The following is a 27,473-nucleotide window of genomic DNA, read 5'->3' as shown; positions in this document are numbered from 1 at the left end:
TCCCCAAAGGGACTTGAGCGAAATGGAGCTTGGAAGAGTGAAGACGAGGAATGAAGAGAAAGAAGGTAGGAAGAGGGAGATGGGTGAAACAGAGTTTGGAAGAAAGGAGAGGGGGAAAGGAGGAAAAGCAGGGAAAGGAAAGGAAGGGAAAGAGAAGAGGAGAGGGAGTACGGAACAGAGGAAGAAAAGAAGAGAAAGAAAGGGGGTGGATTGAAGGATGGATGAAGGGAAGGAAGAGGGGGAGATGGGCAAAATTGAGCTTGGAAGAGCGGAGAAAGTGAAAAGAAGAGAAGAGAAAGGAAGGGGTGAAGGAAGGGTAGGAAGAGGGAGCGATGATAATAAGAATAATAACAAGTATATTGTTATATCCTGCAATCATCTCCCCAAAGGGACTAGGGTGAAATGGATCTTGGAAGAGTGGAGAGCAGGAGTGGAGGAAGGGAAGGGAAAGGAAGAGAAAGGAGGGAGAAGGGAAGGGAAGGTAGGATCTGGGTGAAAAGGTGTTGGGGAGAAAATGGAGAGAATAGAGGAAAAGAGCGGAAGGCGAAGGATGGATGGATGAAGCGAAAGGGGGGTCCCCTTTGAGTTGATAAAGTGGTGTGTAAACAAGCATAATACTACCACTACTACCTCTATTATTATTATTATTATTATTATTATTATTAATAATAATAATAATAATAATAATATTGAAGGGAATGGAGGAAGAGGGAGATATGGGCGAAATGGATCTTGGAAGAGTGGAAAGGTGGAAGGGAGGAAGAGAAAAGAAGGGATGAGAAAGGAAAGGAAAGGGAAGGTAGGATGAGGGGGATCTGGGTGAAAAGTTGTTGGGGAGAGAAAGGGGGGAATGGAGGAAAAGAAGGGAAAGATGGCTGGATGAAGGGAATGGGAAGGGGTCCCCTTTGGGTTGATAAAGTGGTGTGTAAACAAATATAATAACAACAATCATAATAAGTTTGTTTACACACCACTTTAACAACATTGAAGGGAAGAGGGGGAGAGGGGCAAAATGGAGCTTGGAAGAGAGGAGAAGGTAATGGAGGAACGGAAGAGAAGGAGAGGGGTGGATGGAGGGAGTGGGAAGGGGGGGGGTTCCTTTGTGGTGTGTAAATAAACACAATAATAATATTGAAGGGAAGGGGACAAAAGGGAGAGAGGGGGGAAATGGAGCTTGGAAGAGAGGAGAGGGGGAAGGGAGAAAGAGAAGAGAAGGAGAGGGATAGATGGAGGGAGTGGGAAGGGGGGTTCCCCTTTGAGGTGTGTAAATAAATACAATAATAATATTGAGGGGAAGGAGGGAAGAGGGGGGAACAGAGCTTGTAAGAGTGGAGAATGGGAAGGGAGGAAGAGGAGGGGGGGTCCCCTTTGAGGTGTGTAAATAAATACAATAATAATATTGGAAGGAAGGGGAGAAGAGGTTGAGACAGGCAAAATGGAGCTTGGAAGAGAAGGAGAGGGGAATGGAGGAAGAGAAGGAGAGGGAAGGGGGGTCCCCTTTGTGGTGTGTAAATAAACACAATAATAATCTTGAGGAAGGGGGGGAAGGGAGCTTGGAAGAGAGGAGAGGGGAATGGAGGAAGAGAAGAAAAAGAGAGGGATGGATTGATGGAGTGAGTGGGATGGGGGAGTTGATAAAGTGGGTTGATAAAGTTGATAAAGTGAGTTGATAAAGTGGGGTGTAATAATAATAATATATTTGCTTACACACCACTTTAATGATATTGAGGGGAAGTGAGGAAGAGGAGAGGGATGGATGGATGGATGGAGTGGGAAAGGGGGTCCCCTTTGAGGTATGTAAATAAACACAATAATAATATTGAGGGGAAGGGGGAAGAAGGAGCAAGGGGCAAAATGGAGCTTGGAAGAGAGAGGGAGGGAGGGATTGGGAAGGGGGGTTGCCTTTGAGGTGTGTATATAAATACAATAATAATCTTGAGGGAGGGGGGAAGGAAGCTTGGAAGAGTGGAGAGTGGGAAGGGAGGAAGAGAAGAGAAAGAGAGAGGGATGGATGAAGGGAGTGGGAAGGGGGTCCTCTTTGAGGCGTGTAAATAAACACAATAATAACCTTGAGGGAGGGGGGAAGGGAGCTTGGAAGAGAGGAAGAGAGGAGAGTGGGAAGGGAGAAAGAGAAGAGAAGGAGAGGGATAGATGGAGGGAGTGGGGAGGGGGGTTCCCCTTTGAGATGTGTAAATAAACACAATAATAATATTGAGGGGAAGGGGGAAGAAGGAGCAAGGGGCAAAATGGAGCTTGGAAGAGAGGAGAGGGGAATGGAGGAAAGAGAGGGAGGGAGGGAGGGAGGGAATGGGAAGGGGGGGGGTTCCCCTTTGAGGTGTGTAAATAAACAAAATAATAATAATAATGGAAGGGGAGAAGAGGGAGAGAGGGGCAACATGGAGCCTGGAAGAGAAGAGAAGGGATAGATGGATGGAGTGGGATGGGTCCCCTTTGAGGTGTGCAAATAAATACAACAGTAATATTGAAGGGAAGAGGGAGAGAGGGGGGGGAAATGGAGCTTGGAAGAGAGGAGAGGGAGGGAGTGGGAAGGGGGGGGTTCCCCTTTGAGGTGTGTAAATACAATAATAATATTGAAGGGTAGGGAGGAAGAGGGAGGGAATGGAGCTTGGAAGAGAAGGAGAGGGGTGGATGGATGGAGGGGGTGGGAAGGGGGACCCCTTTGAGGTGTGTAAATAAACACAATAATAATATTGGAAGGAAGGTGAGAAGAGGAAGAGGGGGGGGGATGGAGCTTGGAAGAGAGGAGAGGGAGGGAGTGGGAAGGGTAAGAGAGGAGAGGGGAATGAAGAGAAGGAGTGGGAAGGGGGGTCCCCTTTGAGGTATGTAAATACAATAATAATCTTGAGGGGGGGAGCTTGGAAGAGAGGAAAGTGGGAAGGGAGAAAGAGGAGAGAAGGAGGGATAGATGGAGGGAGTGGGAAGGGGGTCCCCTTTGAGGTGTGTAAATAAATACAATAATATTAAAAGGAAGGGGAGAAGAGGACAGGGAAGGGGGGGTTCCCCTTTGAGGCGTGTAAATAAACACAATAATAATCTTGAGGGGGGGGGAGGGAGCTTGGAGAGGGGGAAGGGAAGAGGAGGGTAGAGGGGAGGGGACTGACCAGCACTGGAGGTGGAAGGCGGCGGGGCAGTGGTCGCAGCAGAGCAGGTCCCCGCCTTCCTTGCAGCTGTCGCAGCTGTCGTGGTTGGTGGCCCTCCCGCTCCTCCTCTGGGCCGAGGCAGCGGCGGAGGCGGAGGAGGAGGAGTGGTGGTGCTGGGGGTGGTGATGGTGATGCTGCTGGTGGTGGTGGTGCTGGGGGTGGTGATGGTGGGGCTCCCCGCCTCCTCCTCGCTCTGTCCTGCGGCTCCTCTTCTCGGTCCCGAGCAAGGCGGCGTCGTCGCTGCGGGGAGGCGCCAGGAGGGCCTGGATTTGCTGAGGGAGAAAGAGGGAGAGAGAGAAGGTGAGGGGAGAGAAGGGAGAAAGAAGGGGGGTAGGGTTCCCCTCACTCCCTGACTGCCTCCCTGACTGACCCACCTCCATGAGGCCCCCCGAAGTGTCGAGGTCGTAGACGACCGTCTTGGCCTCCATCCTCTCCCACATCCGAGGCCTAGCTGAGGGGCGACGCCTCCTCCTCCTTCGCCGCCTTCGCCTCCTTCTTCTCCGCCCGCCGACTAGGCCTCGTCCCGGCCATGACAGGGGGCGGCGACGCCCGGGCTCCCTCTTTCTCCTCCTCCTCTCCCGCCGGGCCTGAGGGGATCACTCTCCACTCTTCACCGCCGTCGCCTCCCCCTCACACACAGGGCCCCGCCGCCGCCGCCGTCACAGCCCTCGCCGCGCAGGCGCACTTCGCCTTCCCGACACAGCGCATGCGCGTAGCACAGGGCGGCCACCGCGCAGGCGCCGACTAGCCCAAGCCACCCGCTTCGTTCGTTGTGACGGGGAAAGGAGGGAGGGCTGCGAGAGGAAACAGCGCATGCGCCGTTTCCTCCCTTTCCGCCCCGCCTCTCTTTCTTCTTCTTCTTCTCCTCATCCCCGCCCCTCCCCTTCTTTGCGCTCGAGACGCACTGGCCTCCCTCTCTGCGCAGGCGCAGGGCCGCCCGCTTTTTTCGACGCATGCGCTGTTGCCCGCTCGCTCATTTGACATCTTTGAAATAAGAATTTTTCTGCGTGTGTGTGTCTATCTATCTTCCTATCTAATCTATCTATCTATCTATCTATCTAATCTATCTATCTAATTTATCTAATCTAATCTATCTAATCTATCTATCTAATCTATCTATCAATCAATCTATCTAATCTATCTAATTTATCTATATCTATCTAATCTATCTATCTAATCTATCTATCAATCTATCTAATCTATCTAATCTATTTATCTAGAGATAGACATATATATATATATGCAAAAACACACACATTTCTATACATTGATATGTATAGATGTGTGTACACAATATATGTGTATGCTATATCTGTATACTATGTGTATACTATATATAATAATATACTATAATAATAATATACTATATGTGTGTATATAGTATATTATATATAGTATAGTATATATGCGTGGGCTGGTCCATGAGGTCACGAAGAATCGGAGACGACTGAACGAATGAACAACAAATATGTGTGTATACTATATGTATGTGTACTATATGTGTACATACTATATGTGTACTATATGTGCTTTGAGTCCCCTACGGAGTGAGAAAGGGGAGTAGAAATGTAATAAACAAATAAATATATACTATATGTGTATACTATATGTGTTTATACTATATATGTTTATACTATATGTGTGTGTGCTATATGTGTGTACTATATATGTGTGGATACTATATGTACTATATATGTGCGTGTACTGTGTATACATATGTGTGCGTACTATATTTGTGTATACTATGTGTACTATATGTGTATACTATATCATATATATGTGTATATTATATATGTTTATACTATATGTGTGTGTACTATGTATGTGTGGATACTACATGTGTATACTATATCGTATATATGTGTATATTATATATGTTTATACTATATGTGTGTGTACTATGTATGTGTGGATACTACATGTGTATACTATATCGTATATATGTGTGTATACTATATGCGTATACTATATTGTACATATGTGTATACTATATATGCTTATACTATGTGTGTGTACTATATGTATGTACTATATATGTGTGTATACTATATGCGTATACTATATTGTATATATGTGCATATGTGTGTATAGTATATATGTTTACACTATATGTGTGTGTACTATGTATGTGTGGATACTACATGTGTATACTATATTGTACATATGTGGATACTATATGTGCTTATACTATGTGTGTGTACTATGTATGTGTGGATACTATATGTGTATACTATATTGTACATATGTGGATACTATATGTGCTTATACTATGTGTGTGTACTATGTGGGTGTACTATATATGTGTGTATACTATGTGTGTATAGTATATTGTATATATATGCATATGTATGCATACTATATATGTTTACACTATATGTGTGCGTACTATATGTGTGCATATTATATATTTGTATATTATATGTGTATACTATATGTACTATATGTGTGTATGTTTGTGTACTGTGTGCTTACTAAATGTGTGTGTATATACATGTGTGTTACTATATGTGTGTATACATGTGTGTGTACTATGTGTGTATACTATGTGTACTATATGTGTATACTATCTAGTATATATGTATGTATATATGCATATACTGTTTGTGTGTATATACAATATACAATATACTTGAAGGAGCTGGGGGTGGTGACGGCCAACAGGGAGCTCTGGCGTGGACTGGTCCATGAGGTCATATATTTTATTTTATTATTCCAAATAATTATATAATATTATATATTTATTATGATTCAAAATAATTACAATACATATTAATTTTTAATTACATGCTATTTTATTATTAAAATACGGCTGAACGAATGAACAACAAATATATACACATCTGTATTTAATAATATGAGGTCTATATCTAGTTTTTATCTCTTTATTCTTCCTTTAATATATGTAAAATATGAATATATACATGTGTGTGTGTGTGTGTGTGTGTACAAATGTAGTTTCCCGCCCTTTCCCCACTCTCTCCTTTCAGGGTCCCTTCTGCGCATGCGCGTTCTACCCCTCCGCGCGTTGCTAGTGCGCACGCGCGCAGCTGGACTGTTTCTTCTTCCCCTCCCTTCGCAAAGAATGGGCTTCTTTGCCGTTCGCGCGTGCGCAGAAAGCTCCCCCGCCGGGGCGCAGACAGCGCACGCGCAGGAAAAAAAAAATATAACTGAGCGGGCTAATGGGTCGAGGGGAACGGCAATTGTGTTCGCGATGGATGCTTCCGGTTCTGTTCACACCTCTGCGAGATCTATATAGTAATAAACACTAATAATGATATAAAATAATAGAATAATAGAATAGAATAATAATAGAATAGAATAATAATAATAGCATTAATGCTAAATTGCCAAAATATTATATAATCATATACAATAATAAAATAAAAATAAAAATAAAATAATAATATAATAAATGAATAATAGTAAATTGTAAAACAAATTATGTAATATAATTATATAGAATAATAATAATAAAGTAATATATAATATAACATGTAAATTAATACGTAATATAATGTAATAATAATAGTAATAGCATTAATGCTAAATTGCCAAAATATTATATAATCATATAGAATAATAAAATAATAATACAAATAAAATAATAATATAATAAATGAATAATAGTAAATTGTAAAACAAATTATGTAATATAATTATATAGAATAATAATAATAAAGTAATATATAATATAACATGTAAATTAATACGTAATATATTGTAATAATAATAATAGCATTAATGCTAAATTGCCAAAATATTATATAATCATATAGAATAATAAAATAATAATAAAAAATAAAATAATAATATAATAATATAATTATTATAGTAAATTGTAAAAAGAATTATGTAATATAATTACATAGAATAATAATAAATATATAATATAACATGTAAATTAATACGTAATATAATGTAATTATACAGATTAATAATAAAATGGAATAATATAGAATAAAAATAAGTTAATATATAATATAATTATATGAATAATAATAAATTAATAAAAATATATCATTTTGAATAATAATAAAATAATATAAACTATATCATATAATTATATAGAATAAATTAATATGTAGCAATTATTTAGGATAACAATAAAATAATATAAAATATATAATGTAATTATATAGAACAATAATATAAAATATAATCCCATAGAATAATAATAAATTAATATAAAATGTTATATAATTATTTAGGATAACCATAAAATAATATAAAAATAATATAATTATATAGAATAATAATATAAAATATAATCCCATTGAATAATAATAAATTAATATTAAATGTTATATAATTAAGTAGGATATCAATAAAATAATATAAAATATAATTATATAGAAAATTAATATAAAATATAATCCCATAGAATAACAATAAATTAATATAAAATTTTATATAATTATTTAGGATAACAATAAAATAATATACAATATAATTATATAGAATAATAATATAATGTATATTTCCATAGGAAAAAAATAAATTAATATTAAATATCATATAATTATTTAGGATAACAATAATAAAAAGATATAAAATAATATAATATAAAATAAAATATATAATATAATATAAAATATATAATATAATTATATAGAAAAATAATATAAAATGTAATCCCGTAGAATAATAATAAATTAATATAAAATGTTATATAATTATTTAGGATAACAATAACATAATGTAAAATATTATATAATATAATGTATATTTCCATAGAATAATAATAAATTAATACAAAATATCATATAATTATTTAGGATAACAATAATAAAATGATATAAAATAATATAAAATATATAATATAATATAAAAATATAATATAATTATATAGAAAAATAATATAAAATAATGATACATTAATATTAAATATCAATAAAATAATTAATAAAATATCAATAAAATAATATAAAATATAATTATATAGAATAATAATATAAAATATAATATAAAATAATCTCATAGAATAATAAAAAAATATTATTAAATATTATATAATTATTTAGGATAACAGTAAAATAATGTAAAATATTATATAATATAATGTATATTTCCATAGAATAAGAATAAATTAATACAAAACATCATATAATTATTTAGGATAACAATAATAAAATGATATAAAATAATATAAAATATATAATATAATATAAAAATATAATATAATTATATAGAAAAATAATATAAAATAATGATACATTAATATTAAATATCAATAAAATAATTAATAAAATATTAATAAAATAATATAAAATATAATTATATAGAATAATAATATAAAATATAATATAAAATAATCTCATAGAATAATAATAAATTAATATTAAATATTATATAATTATTTAGGATAACAATAAAATAATGTAAAATATTATATAATATAATGTATATTTCCATAGAATAATAATACATTAATACAAAATATCATATAATTGTTTAGGATAACAATAATAAAATGATATAATATAATATAATATATATTATATTATATGTAATATATAATATAATTATATAGAAAAATAATATAAAATATAATCCCATAGAATAATAATAAATTAATATAAAATGTTATATAATTATTTAGGATAACAATAATAAAATGATATAAAATAATATAACATAAAATATATAATATAATATAAAATATATAATATAATTATATAGCATAATAATATAACGTATACGTCCATAGAACAATAATAAATTAATATAAAATATTATATAATTAAGTACGATAACAATAAAATAATATAAAATATAATATAATGTAATTATATAGAATAATAAAACAATATAAATAAAATATTAGAATATAATAGTAACAGCCATAAAATAATATAAAATGTAATCCCATAGAATAATAATAAATTAATATAAAATGTTATATAAATATTTAGGATAATAATAAAAAATATAAAATATCATACAGTGTAATTATATAGAATAATAAAACAATATAAATAAAATATTAGAATATAATAGTACCAGCAATAATAATAAATTTTCCGATCTTCCTACAGGTCAGGGCCAACCAACACCAACCCTTTGTTTTCAAACCCATTGGTATTCCAGGTGGAGGGACGGACATGCCAACCCTGCCGTGTAGAGCAGTACAACAAATCCCATTCTGCAGACCAGAGAGCAGTGGAAGATGGGACGTCATGATGTGGCCTGGCTTGGACTCCTTGGGCGACCTTCAGGAGTCACATCATCTCAGCCTCGAGGGGAAGGGAAAGAACGACAGGCGAGCGAGGGGGTCTTCTAAAACACTGCTTTATTCATGAAACGATCCAAAAGGCCGGCTCCCACCCCAACCCTTGCCGCTTCGGACAGGTCCCGGATTCGAATTCCTCGAAAACACTATGTTACATAACTCTACAGGTTTAAAAAGCCCCCCCCCCCCGCAAGAAGGAGACATTGAGGACCCCTCCCCAAAAAAGCAAGCCCCGCTTCTCATAGAGAAGGGAGCCAAGGGGACGCCTCCGAGGAAGGGGCTTCTTGCGTCACAATGGCTTCTTAGAAGGTCCCGGCTTCTCCTTTCGCCTTCCGCCGCATCGACTCCGCCGTTTGGGAAGGATCGATTTGCATTCAACGGATCCTGAGGATTGGTGGACTGCAACACCCATCATTCCTCCCCTGGGAGTTGAAGTTCCCACGACAGCTGGAGATCCCAGCGCTGGGAGTTGTAGTTCCCTCAGGAGCCACGTACATTTTGGGTTGAACTACAACTCCCACCAGACCTGTAGTCAGGTCGACTGGGAGTCGTAGTTCCCTCAAAAGCCACATACATTTTGCATTGAACTACAACTCCCACCAGACCTGTAGTGAGGTCCCCAAACACTATGTTGACCAGGGCAGTTGAGAGTTGTAGTTCCCACAAGACCCATGTACATTTCGGTTGAACTACAACTCCCACCAGATCTGTAGTCAGGTCCCCAAGCACTATGTTGTGTTGTAGTTCCCTCAAGACACACATATATTTTGGGTTGAACTACAACTCCCACAAGACCTGTAGTCAGGTCCCCAAGCGCTATGTTGACCAGGGCAGCTGGGAGTTGTAGTTCCCTCAAGAGCCACATACATTTTGGACTCCCAACTGCCCCGGTCAACATAGCGCTTGGGGACCTGACTACAGGTCTGGTGGGAGTTGTAGTTCCCTCAAGAGCCACATACATTTTGTGTTGAACTACAACTCCCACCAGACCTGTAGTCAGGTCCCCAAGTGCTATGTTAACCAGGGCAGATGGGAGTTGTAGTTCCCTCAAGACCCATGTACATTTTGGGTTGAACTACAACTCCCACCAGACCTGTAGTCAAGTCCCCAAGTGCTATGTTAACCAGGGCAGATGGGAGTTGTAGTTCCCTCAAGACCCACGTCCATTTTGCGTTGAACTACAACTCCCAACAGACCTGGTCACCAAGGTTTGAAGGGAAATGGCGATATTTTGCAAAGCTTTTGGAGAGACAGGAGTCAAATGAGTTGAGGTCTTGCTGGACTGGACTAAAACAGAGAATTATAGTGTCTTTCTAAAAAAAAGGGGGCGGGGAGATGAAGTTCCCCCATTGATTTCTCGAGCCAAGACTTTCCATGGCCCCATTTCCCCCCATTTTCCAATCTGGGAGCCAGGACTCACCCTCCACTCTGCTCTGCATCCATTTAACGGCTCTTAAATTGAACTTGATGTACAAAAGGAAAAAAAAAACATGGCGTCGGGCGGTTTGAATGGGTAACTATAGGGGGGTCCTTCCATAATATGGTTTTCGGGACCCACATTTGAAACTTTTTTTGGGGGGGGCAGTGGATTGCAAGGCGACGACGAGTCCCAGGTTCGAGAGTCCTCTTCTGGCTCCAGATCTTGAGGGCGGGAGGGGCGGGGTGGGGGCTATGTACAAGTCCGCTTTGCCATGGTCCAGCCAGTCGGTCAGTTTGGGGCTCCGGAGGTCTCCCTTCCGGCTCCTTCGAGGGCCAGTCTGCCCTAAATGGAGACTTCATACTCCCGCAGGTCCTGCAGAGAAAAAAGCCTGCAGAGGGTTGGGCGGGGCGCTTTTCGGGGACCATAACCCCCTCCCCACTCCCTAGGTGGGGCTGGATGGCCTTTGGGGGTCCCTTCCATCACTAGAGTCCTTCCTTGATATAAGAAGGGTGGACTAGATGACCTTTGGGGGTCCCTTCCATCGCTAGGGTCCTTCCTTGATATGGGAAGGGTGGACTAGATGGCCTTTGGGGGTCCCTTCCATCGCTAGGGTCCTTCCTTGATATGGGGAGGGTGGACTAGATAGCCTTTGAGGGTTCCTTCCATCTCTAGGGTCCTTCCTTGATATGGGGAGGGAGGACTAGATGGCCTTTGGGGGTCCCTTCCATCTCTAGGGTCCTTCCTTAATATGGGAAGGGTGGACTGGATGGCCTTTGGGGATCCCTTCCATCATTACGGTCCTTCCTTAATACGGGAAGGGTGGACTGGATGGCCTTTGGGGGTCCTTCCTTAATATGGGAAGGGTGGGCTAGATGGCCTTTGGGGGTCCTTCCTTAATATGGGAAGGGTGGGCTAGATGGCCTTTGGGGGTCCTTCCTTAATATGGGAAGGGTGGACTAGATGGCCTTTGGGGGTCCCTTCCATCTCTAGGGTCCTTCCTTAATATGGGTAGGGTGGACTAGATGGCCTTTGGGGTTCCCTTCCATCACTAGAGTCCTTCCTTGATATGAGAAGGGTGGACTAGATGACCTTCGGGGGTCCCTTCCATCACTAGGACCCTTCCCTAATATGGAGAGGGTGGACTAGATGGCCTTTGGGGGTCCCTTCCATCATTACGGTCCTTCCTTAACATGGGAAGGGTGGACTAGATGGCCTTTGGGGGTCCCTCCCTAATATGGGAAGGGGTTTGGCACTTACTCCGGTCTCGTAGGTGGGGTTGTCGAAGGCCGAATCCACGGCAATGTGGTCGTAGGGGGGCGACTCCGACCGCGGCAAGGACAGAGAGGGCTTGCCTTGGTGCCTGTGGAGGAAAACCGACCAATTGGGACTCGCAATTGGGGGTCACCACCAATAAGGCCGCGTCCGATTCCCTTTCTTTTCGCCAAGGGAGCCTTACCTGGAGATGAAGAGGTACACGGCGCCCAAGAGGAGGGCCACGGCAGCCACGGGGAGGAAGATGGCGAAGGCCATACTGGAGCCGTGGAGGGGGTCCTCGGCCGGCGCCACTTTGGCCACCGCTTGACCAGGGAAAAGAAAGCACGGGGTCAGAAATGGGACCAAATGTTCGGGATTACAAGCCCCAGAATCCCCTTATTTGGGATCACAAGCCCCAGAATCCCCCCTATTTGGGATCACAAGCCCCAGAATCCCCCTTATTTGGGATCACAAGCCCCAGAATCCCCCTTATTTGGGATCACAAGCCCCAGAATCCCCCTTATTTGGGATCACAAGCCCCAGAATCCCCCTTTATTTGGGATCACAAGCCCCAGAATCCCCCCTATTTGGGATCACAAGCCCCAGAATCCCCTTATTTGGGATCACAAGCCCCAGAATCCCCCTTATTTGGGATCACAAGCCCCAGAATCCCCCTTTATTTGGGATCACAAGCCCCAGAATCCCCCTTATTTGGGATCACAAGCCCCAGAATCCCCTTATTTGGGATCACAAGCCCCAGAATCCCCCCTTATTTGGAATCACAAGCCCCAGAATCCCCCTTATTTGGGATCACAAGCCCCGGAATCACCTTTATTTGGCATCACAAGCCCCAGAATCCCCCTTATTTAAGATCACAAGCCCCAGAATCCCCCCTTATTTGGGATCACAAGCCCCAGAACCCCCCTTATTTGGGAATACAAGCCCAGAATCCCCCTTTATTATGGATCACAAGCCCCAGAATCCCCCTTATTTGGGGTCAAAAACCCCGGAATCCCCATTATTTTGTATCACAAACCCCAGAATCTCCTTTATTAGGGATCACAAGCCCCAGAATCCCCCTTATTTGGGATCACAAACCCCAGAATCCCCTTATTTGGGATCACAAGCCCCAAAATCTCCTTATTTGGGATCACAAGCCCCAGAATCCCCTTTATTTGGGATTACAAGCCCCAGAATCCCCCTTATTTGGGATCACAAGCCCCAGAATCCCCTTATTTGAGATCACAAGTGCCAGAATCCCCCTTATTTGGGATCACAAGCCCCAGAATTCCCCTTATTTGGGATCACAAGTGCCAGAATCCCCTTATTTGAGATCACAAGTGCCAGAATCCCCCTTATTTGGGATCACAAGCCCCAGAATTCCCCTTATTTGGGATCCCAAGCCCCAGAATCCTCCTTATTTGGGCTTACAAACCGAAGAATTCCCCCTTATTTGGGATCACAAGCCCCAAAATCGCCCTTATTTGGGATTACAAGCCCCAGAATCCCACTTATTTGGGATCACAAGCCCCAGAACCCCTTTATTTGGGATCACAAGCCCCAGAATCCCCCTTATTTGGGATTACAAGCCCCAGAATCCCTTTATTTGGGATTACAAGCCCCAGAATCCCTTTATTTGGGATCACAAGCCCCAGAATCCCCCTTATTTGGGATTACAAGCCCCAGAATCCCCCTTATTTGGGATTACAAGCCCCAGAATCCCTTTATTTGGGATTACAAGCCCCAGAATCCCACTTATTTGGGATCACAAGCCCCAGAATCCCCCTTATTTGGGATCACAAGCCCCAGAATCCCCCTTATTTGGGATTACAAGCCCCAGAATCCCTTTATTTGGGATTACAAGCCCCAGAATCCCTTTATTTGGGATCACAAGCCCCAGAATCCCTTTATTTGGGATCACAAGCCCCAGAATCCCCCTTATTTGGGATTACAAGCCCCAGAATCCCTTTATTTGGGATTACAAGCCCCAGAATCCTTTTTATTTGGGATCACAAGCCCCAGAATCCCCTCTTATTTGATATCACAAACCCCAGAATCCCCTGTATTTGTGATCACAAACCCCAGAATCCTCCTTATTTGGGATCACAAGCCCCAGAATCCCTTTTATTTGGGATCACAAGCCCCGGAATCCCCTTATTTGGGATCACAAGCCCCAGAATCCCCCTTATTTGGGATCATAAGCCCCAGATTCCCCCCTTATTTCGGATCAGAAGCCCCAGAATCCTCCTTATTTGGGATTACAAACCCCAGAATCCCCTTATTTGGGATCACAAGCCCCAGAACCCCCTTATTTGCGATCACAAGCCCCAGAATCCCCCTTATTTAGGATCAGAATCCCCATTATTTGAGATCACAAGCCCCAGAATCCCCTTTATTTCGGATCACAAGCCCCAGAATCCTTTTTATTTGGGATCACAAGCCCCAGAATCTCCCTTATTTGTGATCACAAGCCCCAAAATCCCCGTTATTTGGGATCACAAGCCCCAGAATCCCCATTATTTGGGATCACAAGCCCCAGAATCCTTTTTATTTGGGATTACAAGCCCCAGAATCCCCTTTATTTGGGATCACAAGCCCCAGAATCCCCATTATTTGGGATCACAAGCCCCAGAATCCTTTTTATTTGGGATTACAAGCCCCAGAATCCCCTTTATTTGGGATCACAAGCCCCAGAATCCCCATTATTTGGGATCACAAGCCCCAGAATCCTTTTTATTTGGGATCACAAGCCCCAAAATCCCCTTTATTTCTGTCTTACCGTCCAAGTTGCGATTGGTGTAGAACTCATCGTAAGAAGCTGAGAAAGAACAACAATATGCATCGTTGTTGGAATCCAAATAATGACAACAAAGGAAAGATCAATCACTCAATCGATTGATATATAGGATCTATATATTGATCTATCTGAATACGACTCACCGGCTTTGCAGATGGGCGGGGACCCGCTCCATTGGGAAGGGTGACCCGGGACACAGCGGAGGCTGGCGCTGCCCAAAAGGACGTACCCGGTGGCGCAGGAGAAGCGCAGCGAAGCCCCGGCCTGGAAGACCCGCTTCTCGGGGGTCTGCATCCCGTGATCGGGGACCCCGGGGTTGTGGCAGGGTTCGTAGACCTCGGCTGGAAGAAAGACAAGCCGGGTTGGTGTTGGCTCCCTTTTGCAGGCATTGAAGCCGGCTGAGGACGAAGGGGGCGAGAGGAGCCGGGACGCTTCAAGAACAGATGGGGAAACGGAATGGCAGAGGAGGAACCAGGGACCCCCAAAAGGCCATCCAGTCCAACCGTGAAGCCTACAGAGCAGAACTTTGCAAACTTTTCATGTTGGTGAAATGCTTTCCTTTCATGGCATGGCAATTCAGTCTTGGTATCAAATTGGAAGTAAAATCAACCCCTTATAAGAGTCTCATACTATACATACATACATATATACATACATGCATATATGTGGGTCCCTTCCAACTCAAGTGAAGTATAGACCCCCCCTGGGAGGTTTCTGAACTGCGGCTGAATGGCCATCTGTCAGGAGGGCTTTGATAGTGATTTCCTGCCCACCCAAAGAGGGTTGGACTAGATGCTCTCTGGGGCTCCCTTTCAGCTCTAGTGAGGTATAGACTACCTGGGAGTCCAATGGAACCTCTATCTCTGGAGTTTTCTGACCTGAGGCTGGATGGTCATCTCTCAGGAGGGCTTGGACTATCCCCCTGTCCAAAAGAGGTTGGACTAGATGCCCTCTGGGGGTCCCTTCCAGCTCTAGTGAGATATAGACTGCTTAGGAGTCCAATGGAGCCTCCATCTCTGGAGTTTTCTGACCTGAGGCTGGACGGTCATCTCTCAGGAGGCCTTGGACTTTCTGCCTGTCCAAAGGGGGTTGGTCTAGATGCCCTCTGGGGGTCCCTTCCACCTCTAGTGAGTATTAGACCCACTGGAAGTCCATCTCTCAGGTGAACATGGACTTTCTGCCTGTCCAAAGGGGGTTAGACTAGATGCCCTCAGGGGTCCCTTTCAAATTTAGTGTCCAATGGTGCCTCCATCTCTGGAGTTTTCTGACCTAAGGCAGGATGGTCATCTGTCAGGAGGGCTTGGATTATCTGCCTGCCCAAACAGGGTTGGTCTAGATGCCCTCTGGGGTCCCTTCCAAGTCTAGTGAGGATTAGACCCCCTAGGAGTCCATCTCTCAGGAGAGCGTGGACTTTCTGCCTGTCCAAGGGGAGTTGGACTAGATACCCTCTGGGGGTCCCTTCCAACTCTAGTGAGATATGGACTGCTTAGGAGTCCAAGGAGCCTCCTCCTCTGGAGTTTACTGAATGGAGGCTGGATGGTCATCTCTCAGGAGGGCTTGGACTATCCACCTGTCCAAAGGGGTTTGGTCTAGATGCCCTTTGTGGGTCCCTTTCAACTCTAGTGAGTTATAGACTGCTTAGGAGTCCAATGGAAATTCTATCTCTGGAGGCTTCTAACCTCCAGAGATAGACCAGTGGAGCCTCCATCTTTGGAGTTTTCTGACCTGAGGTTGAATGGTCATCTCTCAGAAGAGCTTGGACTTTCTGCCTGTCCAAAGGGGGTTGGACTAGATGCCCTCCGGGGTTCCCTTTCACCTCTTGTGAGTCCAGTGGCGCCTCCATCTCTGGAGTTTTCTGACCGGAGGCTGGGCAGGTGTGGACTATCCACCTGTTGAAAGGGGGGCTGGACTAGATGCCCCCTGGGGTGCCCCTTGGGCCTTGTGGTGGGGCTTACGGATGCACTTGGGCAGGCGGTCACTCCACTTGGGTCCACCAGCCTGGCGGTCGTGGCAGGCGACCTCGGGGCTCCCGGCCAGGACGTATCCCTTGTCGCAGAGGAAGTGGACGGTGGCGCCCACGGGGAAGCCCTCCTGGGAGACCACGCGCCGGCTGTGCTCCACCTCTCCCGGATCGTGGCAAGCGGTCACTGCAAGGAAAGGCTGTTAGGAATGGTGGGAGTTGGAGTCCACAACACCCAGCATGCAGGATTCCCTGTGGCCAGCAGGGGGAGCCCGTGGTCCAGATTTGGAGAGGGATCTCCATGCTGTGACAGGTGTGGCAGGTAGACATCGTGGAGCCCATCCCAGCCAGGTGTGCCACCTACCTCTCTGGCAGGAGGGCAGGTCTCCGCTCCAGACCAGGTCCCAGTGGCACATCAGCAGCTCGGTGCCCACCAGCTCGTAGCCCGGGTAGCAGTGGTAGGTGACCACCGTGCCGTGGACCAGCTCCGGGTGCGAGGACGTCTTCCAGCCGTTGGGGATTTCGGGGAGCTCCGGGCAGGTGTCGTTGCGGGGCACCTCTGCAACAGAAAGAACCGTTTGGCCACGTTTCGGGCCACGTCCCACTTTTGGCCACGTTTCGGGCCGCGTCCCACTTTTGGCCACGTTTCGGGCCGCGTCCCACTTTTGGCCACGTTTTGGGCCACGTCCCTCTTTTGGCCACGTTTCGGGCCACGTCCCTCTTTTGGCCACGTTTCGGGCCACGTCCCTCATTTGGCCACGTTTCGGGCCGTGTCCCATTTTTGGCCACATTTCAGGCAACGTCCCACTTTTGGCCACGTTTTGGGCCGCGTCCCTCTTTTGGCCACGTTTCGGACCATGTCCCACTTTTGGCCACATTTCGGGCCACGTCCCACTTTTGGCCACGTTTTGGGCCGCGTCCCAGGCTTCCCCCAGGGTGGGCACTCACCGGCAAAGTGGATGACGAAGCCGTGCTGGTAGCCCAGTCCGCTGCTCCCGGGGTCCGACTGGAACTGGACGGTGACGTCGGCCATGGAGGTGAAGAGGCGGAAGCGCCGGCGTGGACCCGAGAACTGGCCCAGGATGTGTGCCGTCAGGTCGTCCCCGTCGTAGAAGGTCAGCACGTCCCCCTGGCCCAAGCGCAGGCTGCAAGGACAGCACCAGGTGGACAATGAAGAAACAAGCCCCACAAGGAGAGAGGTCATTCCTCGTGGGGAATGGGGATTGTGGGTCTTGTGGGCCCTCCGGGCTCAGGATGTCCCTTGCCCAGAGCTTTCTGGTCAAGATGGATCCCAAGGGGAAGGGCCTTTCTCTCCTCCGAGGCTGAGAGAGTGAGGCTCCCCTAAAGGCACCCAGTGGGCTCCGAGCCACAGTCCCATGCGTTCTGGGTTCTTTCCTTCTCTCCTTCCTTCCTTCCTTCCTTCCTTCCTGCTTGCCTGCCTTTCTTTCTTTCTTTCTTTCTTTCTTTCTTTCTTTCTTTCTTTCTTTCTTATCTTTCCTTCCTTCCCTTCCCTTCCTTTCCTTTCCTTCTTCCTCCCTTCCCTTCTTTCTCTCTCTCTCTCTTCCTTCCTTCCTTCCTTCCTTTTTTATCCTTCCTTCCTTCCTTCCTTCCTTCCTTTCTTTCTTTCTTTCTTTCTTCCCTCATTCCTTACCTTTTCTTTCTTTCCTTTTCTTTCATTCTTCCTCCTTTCCCTTCTTCCTTCCTTCCTTTTTCCTTCCTTCCTTCTTTTCTTTTCCTTTCTTTCCTTTCCTTTCATTCTTCCTTCCCTCCTTCCTTCCTTCCTTTCCTTTCCTTTCTTTCTATCTTTTTCTTTCTTTTTATCTCTCCTTCCTTCCTTCCTTCCTTCCTTCCTTCCTTCCTTCTTTCTTTCTTTCTTTCTTTCTTTCTTTCTATCTTTCTTCCTTTCCTTCCCTTCTTCCTCCCTTCCCTTCTTTCTCTCTTCTTTCCTTCCTTTCTTTCTTTTTTATCCTTTCTTCGTTCTTTCTTTTCCTCTCTTTCCTTCCTTTCCTTTCATTCTTCCTTCCCTTCTTCCTTCCATTTTTATCCTTCCTTCCTTCCTTCCTTCTTTCATTTCATCCTTCCTTCCTTCCTTCCTTCCTTTTCTTTCTATCTTTTTCTTTGTTTTTATCTTTCCTTCTTTCTTTTCCTTTCTTCCTTTCCTTTCCTTTCATTCTTCCTCTCTCACTCCCCTTCTTTCTTTTTTACCTTTCTTTCTTATTTTCCTTTCTCCTTCACTCCCTCCCTCCCTTCCAGTCTTCCTCCATCCCTTCTTCCTTCCTTCCTTCTTTCCTTCCTTCCTTCCCTCTCTCTCCATCCATCCTTCCCTTCCTCCTTCCCTCTCTTCCTTCTTTTCCTCTCCTTTCCTTCCTTCCCTCTCTCCCCCCTTTCCTCTCTTTTTCCTTCCTTCCTTCCTTCCTTCCTTCCTTCCTTCCTTCCTTCCTTCCTTCCAATCTTCCTTTCTTCTGTTCTTCTGTTCTTTTCCTTCCTCCTCCTCTTCTTTCCTTCCTTCCTTCCTTCCTTCCTTCCTTCCTTCCCTCCCTCCATAGTCCCCAAGGAGTGCCCCACTCACACTTGGACGTCCAGCATGATGCGCTTGTCCTCCTCGACGTGGAGCCCCCAGATGCAGTCCTGGCCCTTGCCGTAGGGCTCCGGCCAGTTCGGGGACAGGACCACGCCCGACGCGTCCGTGATCTCCCCGCTGCACACCGCTGTCAAGAGAGAAGGAACACCGCACTGGGTTTTAGTCCCAACTTAGCTGCATTTGCAGCCTGCCTTTCTCCCCAGAAAGGACTGCTGCAGTAGCATACTCAAACCAATATAATAATAATAATAATAATAATAATAATAATAATAATAGTATTTGCCTTCTTTGCTGTACCACCACACTACCGGCTCATGCTCAGCTTCTATCTAAAAAATAATAATAATAATAATAATAATAATAATAATGTTTGTATTTGGCTGCTTTTGCTGCAGCGCCGCACTACCGGTTCATGCTCAGCTTGTATCAATATAATAATAATAATAATAATAATAATAATAATAATAATAATATAACAATACAGTTATACTCAGCTTCTGTCAAAATAATAATAATAATAATAACAACAATAACAATAATGGCTCATGCTCAGCTTGCATCAATATAATAATAATAATAATAATAATAATATAACAATACAGTTATACTCAGCTTCTGTCAATATAATAATAATAATAATAATAATAATAGGATTTGCCTCTTTTGCTGTAATGCTACACAAGTGGCTCATGCTCAGCTTGCATCAATATAATAATAATAATAATAATAGTATTTGCCTTCATTGTTGCAGCGCCACACTTCTGGCTCATGTTCAACTTCTATTTATATTAATAATAATAATAATAATAATAATAATAATAATAATAATAATAGGATTTCCCATCATTGTGTGGTGCAATACTACTGGCTCATACTCAGCTTCTATCAAAATAACAACAACAATAGTATAACAATATAGTTAACCTCAGCTTCTGTCAATATAATAATAATAATAATAATAATAATAATCGGCTGCTTTTCCTGCGGTGGCACACTATTGGCTCATGCTCAGTTTGCATCAATATAATAATAATAATAATAATAGGATTTGCCTTCATTGTGCAGTGCCACATTACTGCCTCATGCTCAGCTTCTATCAAATAATAATAATAATAATAATAATAATAATAATAATAATAATAATATAACAATACAGTTATACTCAGCTTCTGTCTAAATAATAATAATAATAATAATAATAATAGGATTTGCCTTCATTGTGCAGTGCCACATTACTGCCTCATGCTCAGCTTCTATCAAATAATAATAATAATAATAATAATAATATAACAATACAGTTATACTCAGCTTCTGTCTAAATAATAATAATAATAATAATAATAATATAACAATACAGTTATACTCAGCTTCTGTCTAAATAATAATAATAATAATAATAATAATAGGATTTGCCTTCATTGTGCAGTGCCACATTACTGCCTCATGCTCAGCTTCTATCAAATAATAATAATAATAATAATAATAATATAACAATACAGTTATACTCAGCTTCTGTCTAAATAATAATAATAATAATAATAATAATAATAATAGGATTTGCCACTTTTGCTGCAGTGCCACACAACTGGCTCATGCTCAGGTTCTATCAAAATAATAATAATAATAATAATAGCGCAATATGAGGGCTCCCGCCCCGCCCCTTGGGCCCACCTCTACAGGCGGGCTCGGTCTCGTTCCACTGGGGGTTTTCGGGGTCGACGCACTCGATGATGACGGATCCTTGCTCCAGGGTGTAGCCAGCCTCACAGGCGAACTCCACGGTGGTGCCCACGGCGTAGGAGGCGTCGCTGGCCGTGAAGTTGCCGTATTTGACGAAGGGCTCGTAGCAGTGGCCTGGCTCGAAGGCTAAGCAGAGAGAGACACGGTTGAGGAGGCCACAGTCGGAGCCGTGGTTATATATAGGAGACGTGGCAGGCCACATTTCCACAACGGGGCCAAATCAGAGCCGTGGAATTAGGATCCCCCTGGTTATATATCGGACACGTGGCAGCCACATTTCCACAATGGGGAGAGGCGGAGCCATGTAATTAGGATCCCCCGGTTATATATAGAACACGTGGCAGGCCACATTTCCACAACGGGGCTGAGTCGGAGCCGTGGAATTAGGGTCCCCCTGGTTGTATATAGGACATGTGGCAGGCCACATTTCCACAACGGGGCTGAGTCAGAGCCGTGGAATTAGGATCCCCTGGTTATATATAGGACATGTGGCAGGCCACATTTCCACAACGGGGCTGAGTCGGAGCCGTGGAATTAGGGTCCCCCTGGTTGTATATAGGACACGTGGGAGGCCACATTTCCACAATGGGGCCGAGTCGGAGCCGTGGAATTAGGATCCCCCTGGTTATATATAGGACACGTGGCAGGCCACATTTCCACAACTGGGCCGAGTCGGAGCCGTGGAATTAGGATCCCCCTGGTTATATATCGTACACGTGGCAGCCACATTTCCACAAGGGGGAGAGGCGGAGCCGTGGAATTAGGATCCCCCGGTTATATATAGAACACGTGGCAGGCCACATTTCCACAACGGGGCTGTCGGAGCCGTGGAATTAGGGTCCCCCTGGTTGTATATAGGACATGTGGCAAGCCACATTTCCACAACGGGGCCGAGTCGGAGCCGTGGAATTAGGATCCCCCTGGTTATATATAGGACACGTGGCAGGCCACATTTCCACAACGGGGCTGAGTCGGAGCCGTGGAATTAGGGTCCCCCTGGTTGTATATAGGACACGTGGCAAGCCACATTTCCACAACGGGGCCGAGTCGGAGCCGTGGAATTAGGATCCCCCGGTTATATATAGAACACGTGGCAGGCCACATTTCCACAACGGGGCTGTCGGAGCCGTGGAATTAGGGTCCCCCTGGTTGTATATAGGACATGTGGCAAGCCACATTTCCACAACGGGGCCGAGTCGGAGCCGTGGAATTAGGATCCCCCTGGTTATATATAGGACACGTGGCAGGCCACATTTCCACAACGGGGCTGAGTCGGAGCCGTGGAATTAGGGTCCCCCTGGTTGTATATAGGACACGTGGCAAGCCACATTTCCACAACGGGGCCGAGTCGGAGCCGTGGAATTAGGATCCCCCGGTTATATATAGAACACGTGGCAGGCCACATTTCCACAACGGGGCTGAGTCGGAGCCGTGGAATTAGGGTCCCCCTGGTTGTATATAGGACACGTGGCAAGCCACATTTCCACAACGGGGCCGAGTCGGAGCCGTGGAATTAGGATCCCCCTGGTTATATATAGGACACGTGGCAGGCCACATTTCCACAACTGGGCCGAGTCGGAGCCGTGGAATTAGGATCCCCCTGGTTATATATAGGATACGTGGCAGGCCATATTTCCACAATGGGGCCAAGTCGGAGCTGTGGAATTAGGATCCCCCTGGTTATATATAGGACACGTAGCACGCCACATTTCCACAATGGGGCCGAGTCAGAGCCGTGGAATTAGGATCCCCTGGTTATATATAGGACATGTGGCAGGCCACATTTCCACAACGGGGCTGAGTCGGAGCCGTGGAATTAGGGTCCCCCTGGTTGTATATAGGACACGTGGGAGGCCACATTTCCACAATGGGGCCGAGTCGGAGCCGTGGAATTAGGATCCCCCTGGTTATATATAGGACACGTGGCAGGCCACATTTCCACAACTGGGCCGAGTCGGAGCCGTGGAATTAGGATCCCCCTGGTTATATATCGTACACGTGGCAGCCACATTTCCACAAGGGGGAGAGGCGGAGCCGTGGAATTAGGATCCCCCGGTTATATATAGAACACGTGGCAGGCCACATTTCCACAACGGGGCTGTCGGAGCCGTGGAATTAGGGTCCCCCTGGTTGTATATAGGACATGTGGCAGGCCACATTTCCACAACGGGGCTGAGTCGGAGCCATGGAATTAGGATCCCCCTGGTTATATATAGGACACGTGCCAGGCCACATTTCCACAACGGGGCCGAGTCGGAGCCGTGGAATTAGGATCCCCCTGGTTATATATAGGACACGTGGCAGGTCACATTTCCACAACTGGGCCGAGTCGGAGCGGTGGAATTAGGATCCCCCTGGTTATATATAGGACACGTGGCAGGCCGTATTTCCACAACGGGGCCGAGTCGGAGCCGTGGAATTAGGATCTCCCTGGTTACATATAAGACATGTGGCAGGCCACATTTCCACAACGGGACCGAGTCGGAGCCGTGGAATTAGGATTCCCGTGTTTATATATAGGACACGTGGCAGGCCACATTTCCACAACGGGACTGAGTTGGAGCCGTGGAATTAGCATCCCCCTGATTATAGATAGGACACGTGGCATTGGGGAAAGCCTTTTGGGGTCGTGCCATGGCGTTTTGTGGGGCTCACCCTCGTAGCGCAGAGCCACACCGGCCGCCACGCCACTACTGTCGGTGGTCAGTTCGACGAAGAACCCACGAGCGGCGCTGACCAGGCCCTCGATGGGGAGGTACTCGACCTCGTAGGAGTCGTACACCGGCGGGGCCTCGATGTCGTTCCCGTTGCGGATGATCAGCCTGCAAAAAACCACGTTTTCCCACGATTTTGTGCAAAAAATAATGTGAGACGGTGCAAAAGTATCGGGTTCGGATCCTGGACATTCAACTCACCGGTCATCGTCCTCGGCCAGGGAGACTTTCTCGAAATGCAGGTGCAGCCGCTGCCCCGGAGGAGCCTCCAGCAACCAATGGCAAGTCAGGTTGTTGCTGTAGTTGCCGGGGAAGCCTGGGGACACGATCCGGCCCGTGCTGGCGTTGCGGACCACGCCACCACAGGACGCTGCCACGGAAGGACAAAAGAGTAGCGGTCAATGGGGCACCGGGAGGAGATCGGGACCACCAGCCTCCTGAACCGGACCTCTGACGTTGAATCCGCTCCGGGTAGCAGTCCGAACTTGAAAGGCATTTCATTAAAGTTTGGACTCAAACTCACCCCAAATAGAGTCCATCACTTTGGGCAGCATACTTAAAAGTTCGGACTAAAACCCAATGTTTGGGTTTCGGTCCAAACTTGGACGGAGCTCCCAAAAGATATTTTCGAAGTGTCCAGCACCTTAGATGAAAACTCAATGCTGAATCTACTCTGTTGTTGTTGTTGTTATCTTTATTTATGCCTGGCATTTCTCCTCCAATGTATATAATGTATATAATATAATATATGCACTAGTATAATATAATGATATATATAATGTATGTAATATAATATAAACATGAGTATATTATTATAATATAATAATGTATATAATGTATGTAATGTAATATACGCATTAGTATATTATTATAATATTATATATATAATGTATATAGTATAATATAAACATTATAATATAATAATATATATAATGTAATATAATATAAACATTAGTATTTTATTATTATATAATAATGTATATAATGTATGTAATATATGCATTAGTATATTATTATAATATATATATAATGTACATAGTATAATATAAACATGAGTATATTATTATACTACAATAATGTACATAATGTAAGTAATATAATAATTAAACATTATATTATTATAATACCATAATGTATATAATGTATGTAATATAATATAAACATGAGTATATTATTATAATACAATGATGCACATAATGTATGTAATATAACACAAACATTATATTATTATATTATTATAATGTATATCATGTATATAATATAATATACGCATTAGTATATTATTATTATAATATAATAATATATAATGTATATAGTATTATATAAACATGAGTATATTATTATAATATAACAATGTATATAATGTATGTAATATAATACAAACATTATATTATTTTAATATAATGATGTATATAATGTATGTAATATAATACAAACATTATTATATTATTGTAATATAATAATGTATATAATGTATGTAATATAATATAAAAATTAGTATATTATTATAATATAATAATATATACAATGTATATAGTATAATATAAAATTATGATATAATAATGTATATAATGTATATAATATGATATAAACATTATATTATAATACAATAATATATATAATTGATATATATATAAAATATAATCATCAGTATATTATTTTAATATAATAATGAATATAAAATAATATAATTTAATCATTAGTATATTATAATATAATGTATACAGCGTATATAATATAATAGACATTATTACATTATTATAATACAATAATGTATATTTATTATAATATATTATGTTATCTTTATTATATTACATGTCAGAAATAATAATAAATATAAATAATAATGTTTAGATTATATTATTATAATATAATAATGTAATGTATGTAATATAATATATACATTATTATTATTATTATTATTATTATTATTATTATTTTGTGTTGTGGTTGTTGTGAACCTGCCACCAGATTTCTCCAGTGATCGCAAGTCTGTTGGCTATGGCTCTGTGCGATCGTATGGCCAGATACGTGGACTCCATGCTGTCTCTCTCGCAGACCCAATGCCATCAAAGTTCGGACTAGAACCCGGAGCGGAGAGGCAACTCACCCACGCAAGTCAGCAGCTATTCATCCCAGAGCCTACGTTGTTGGTCATGTCTCTGTGTGATCGTATGGCCAGATACCTGGACTCCATACTGTCTCTCTCTCAGACCCAATGCTGTCAAAGTTCGGACTAGAACCCGGAGCGGAGAGGCAACTCACCCACGCAAGTCGGCAGCCGTTCGTCCCAAAAGGGGTGGGTGGCATTGAGGCAGGTGAGGCAGCGCTGGCCGGTCAGTTGGTAGCCGTTGGCACAGGAGAAACAAGCGTGGCCGCCGGGGTGGACGCTGGTGACCGCCACGTCTCCGTAGGCCGGGCGGGAAGGGAAGGCGCAGCTCAGAAGGTAGGCTATGGAAGAATCAGGGAGAGATCAATCAATCAATCAATCAATCAATATGACCCATCTGGTCCAAATTTGGCAGTGTTGGACAATGACAGGGGATGATGGGAGTTGTAGTTTGCCCACATTCTCCATGCTTAAAAGACCGAACCTGGGCATCGCCGGGCACCTAAGTTAGCGTGACAACAAAACACAATCAATCAATCAATATGACCCATCTGGTCTAAATTTGGCAGTGTTGGACAATGACAGGAGATGATGGGAGTTGTAGTTTGCCCACATTCTCCATGCTTAAAAGACCGAACCTGGGCATCGCCGGGCACCTAAGTTAGCGTGACAACAAAACACAATCAATCAATCAATATGACCCATCTGGTCTAAATTTGGCAGTGTTGGACAATGACAGGGGATGATGGGAGTTGTAGTTTGCCCACATTCTCCATGCTTAAAAGACCGAACCTGGGCATCGCCGGGCACCTAAGTTAGCGTGACAACAAAACACAATCAATCAATCAATATGACCCATCTGGTCTAAATTTGGCAGTGTTGGACAATGACAGGGGATGATGGGAGTTGTAGTTTGCCCACATTCTCCATGCTTAAAAGACCGAACCTGGGCATCGCCGGGCACCTAAGTTAGCGTGATAACAAAACACAATCAATCAATCAATCAATCAATCAATATGACCCATCTGGTCCAAATTTGGCAGTGTTGGACAATGACAGGAGATGATGGGAGTTGTAGTTTGCCCACATTCTCCATGCTTAAAAGACCGAACCTGGGCATCGCCGGGCACCTAAGTTAGCGTGATAACAAAACACAATCAATCAATCAATCAATCAATCAATATGACCCATCTGGTCTAAATTTGGCAGTGTTGGACAATGACAGGAGATGATGGGAGTTGTAGTTTGCCCACATTCTCCATGCTTAAAAGACCGAACCTGGGCATCGCCGGGCACCTAAGTTAGCGTGATAACAAAACACAATCAATCAATCAATCAATCAATCAATATGACCCATCTGGTCCAAATTTGGCAGTGTTGGACAATGACAGGAGATGATGGGAGTTGTAGTTTGCCCACATTCTCCATGCTTAAAAGACCGAACCTGGGCATCGCGGGCACCTAAGTTAGCGTGATAACAAAACACAATCAATCAATCAATCAATCA

General features: G+C 43.3%; 2 protein-coding genes across 3 annotated transcripts in view; both read right to left on the bottom strand.

Annotated features, from left to right (window-relative positions):
* Positions 1 to 3,874, bottom strand: part of PHF12 (PHD finger protein 12) — a 61,316-nt gene extending 57,442 nt beyond the window's left edge. Inside the window, exons 1-2 of the mRNA XM_060756678.2 lie at positions 3,536 to 3,874; positions 3,123 to 3,433 (exon numbers count right to left, since the gene is read on the bottom strand). Of these exons, the coding sequence (XP_060612661.2) occupies positions 3,123 to 3,433; positions 3,536 to 3,601 (377 nt within the window). The 5' untranslated portion in view covers positions 3,602 to 3,874. The remainder of the gene's footprint in view (positions 1 to 3,122; positions 3,434 to 3,535) is intronic.
* A 6,321-nt stretch (positions 3,875 to 10,195) lies between these two features.
* Positions 10,196 to 27,473, bottom strand: part of SEZ6 (seizure related 6 homolog) — a 66,797-nt gene continuing 49,519 nt past the window's right edge. The window contains exons 5-17 of one of the 2 annotated variants that reach the window (XM_060756679.2): positions 26,122 to 26,307; positions 24,058 to 24,226; positions 23,798 to 23,964; positions 21,074 to 21,268; positions 19,391 to 19,529; positions 17,770 to 17,966; positions 17,186 to 17,380; positions 16,817 to 17,008; positions 15,005 to 15,202; positions 14,844 to 14,882; positions 12,267 to 12,387; positions 12,068 to 12,170; positions 10,196 to 11,198 (exon numbers count right to left, since the gene is read on the bottom strand). In XM_060756679.2, coding sequence (XP_060612662.2) covers positions 11,166 to 11,198; positions 12,068 to 12,170; positions 12,267 to 12,387; positions 14,844 to 14,882; positions 15,005 to 15,202; positions 16,817 to 17,008; positions 17,186 to 17,380; positions 17,770 to 17,966; positions 19,391 to 19,529; positions 21,074 to 21,268; positions 23,798 to 23,964; positions 24,058 to 24,226; positions 26,122 to 26,307 — 1,934 coding nt within the window. In that variant the 3' untranslated portion in view covers positions 10,196 to 11,165. The remainder of the gene's footprint in view (positions 11,199 to 12,067; positions 12,171 to 12,266; positions 12,388 to 14,843; positions 14,883 to 15,004; positions 15,203 to 16,816; positions 17,009 to 17,185; positions 17,381 to 17,769; positions 17,967 to 19,390; positions 19,530 to 21,073; positions 21,269 to 23,797; positions 23,965 to 24,057; positions 24,227 to 26,121; positions 26,308 to 27,473) is intronic. The other variant, XM_060756680.2, reaches the window with a different exon arrangement.

The sequence above is a fragment of the Anolis sagrei genome, chromosome 11, assembly GCF_037176765.1.
Source record: "Anolis sagrei isolate rAnoSag1 chromosome 11, rAnoSag1.mat, whole genome shotgun sequence".
Classification (NCBI taxonomy): Eukaryota; Metazoa; Chordata; class Lepidosauria; order Squamata; family Dactyloidae; genus Anolis; species Anolis sagrei.
The sequence above is the reverse complement of the archived record's forward strand: the minus strand, read 5'-3'. Positions and strand labels throughout refer to the sequence as shown.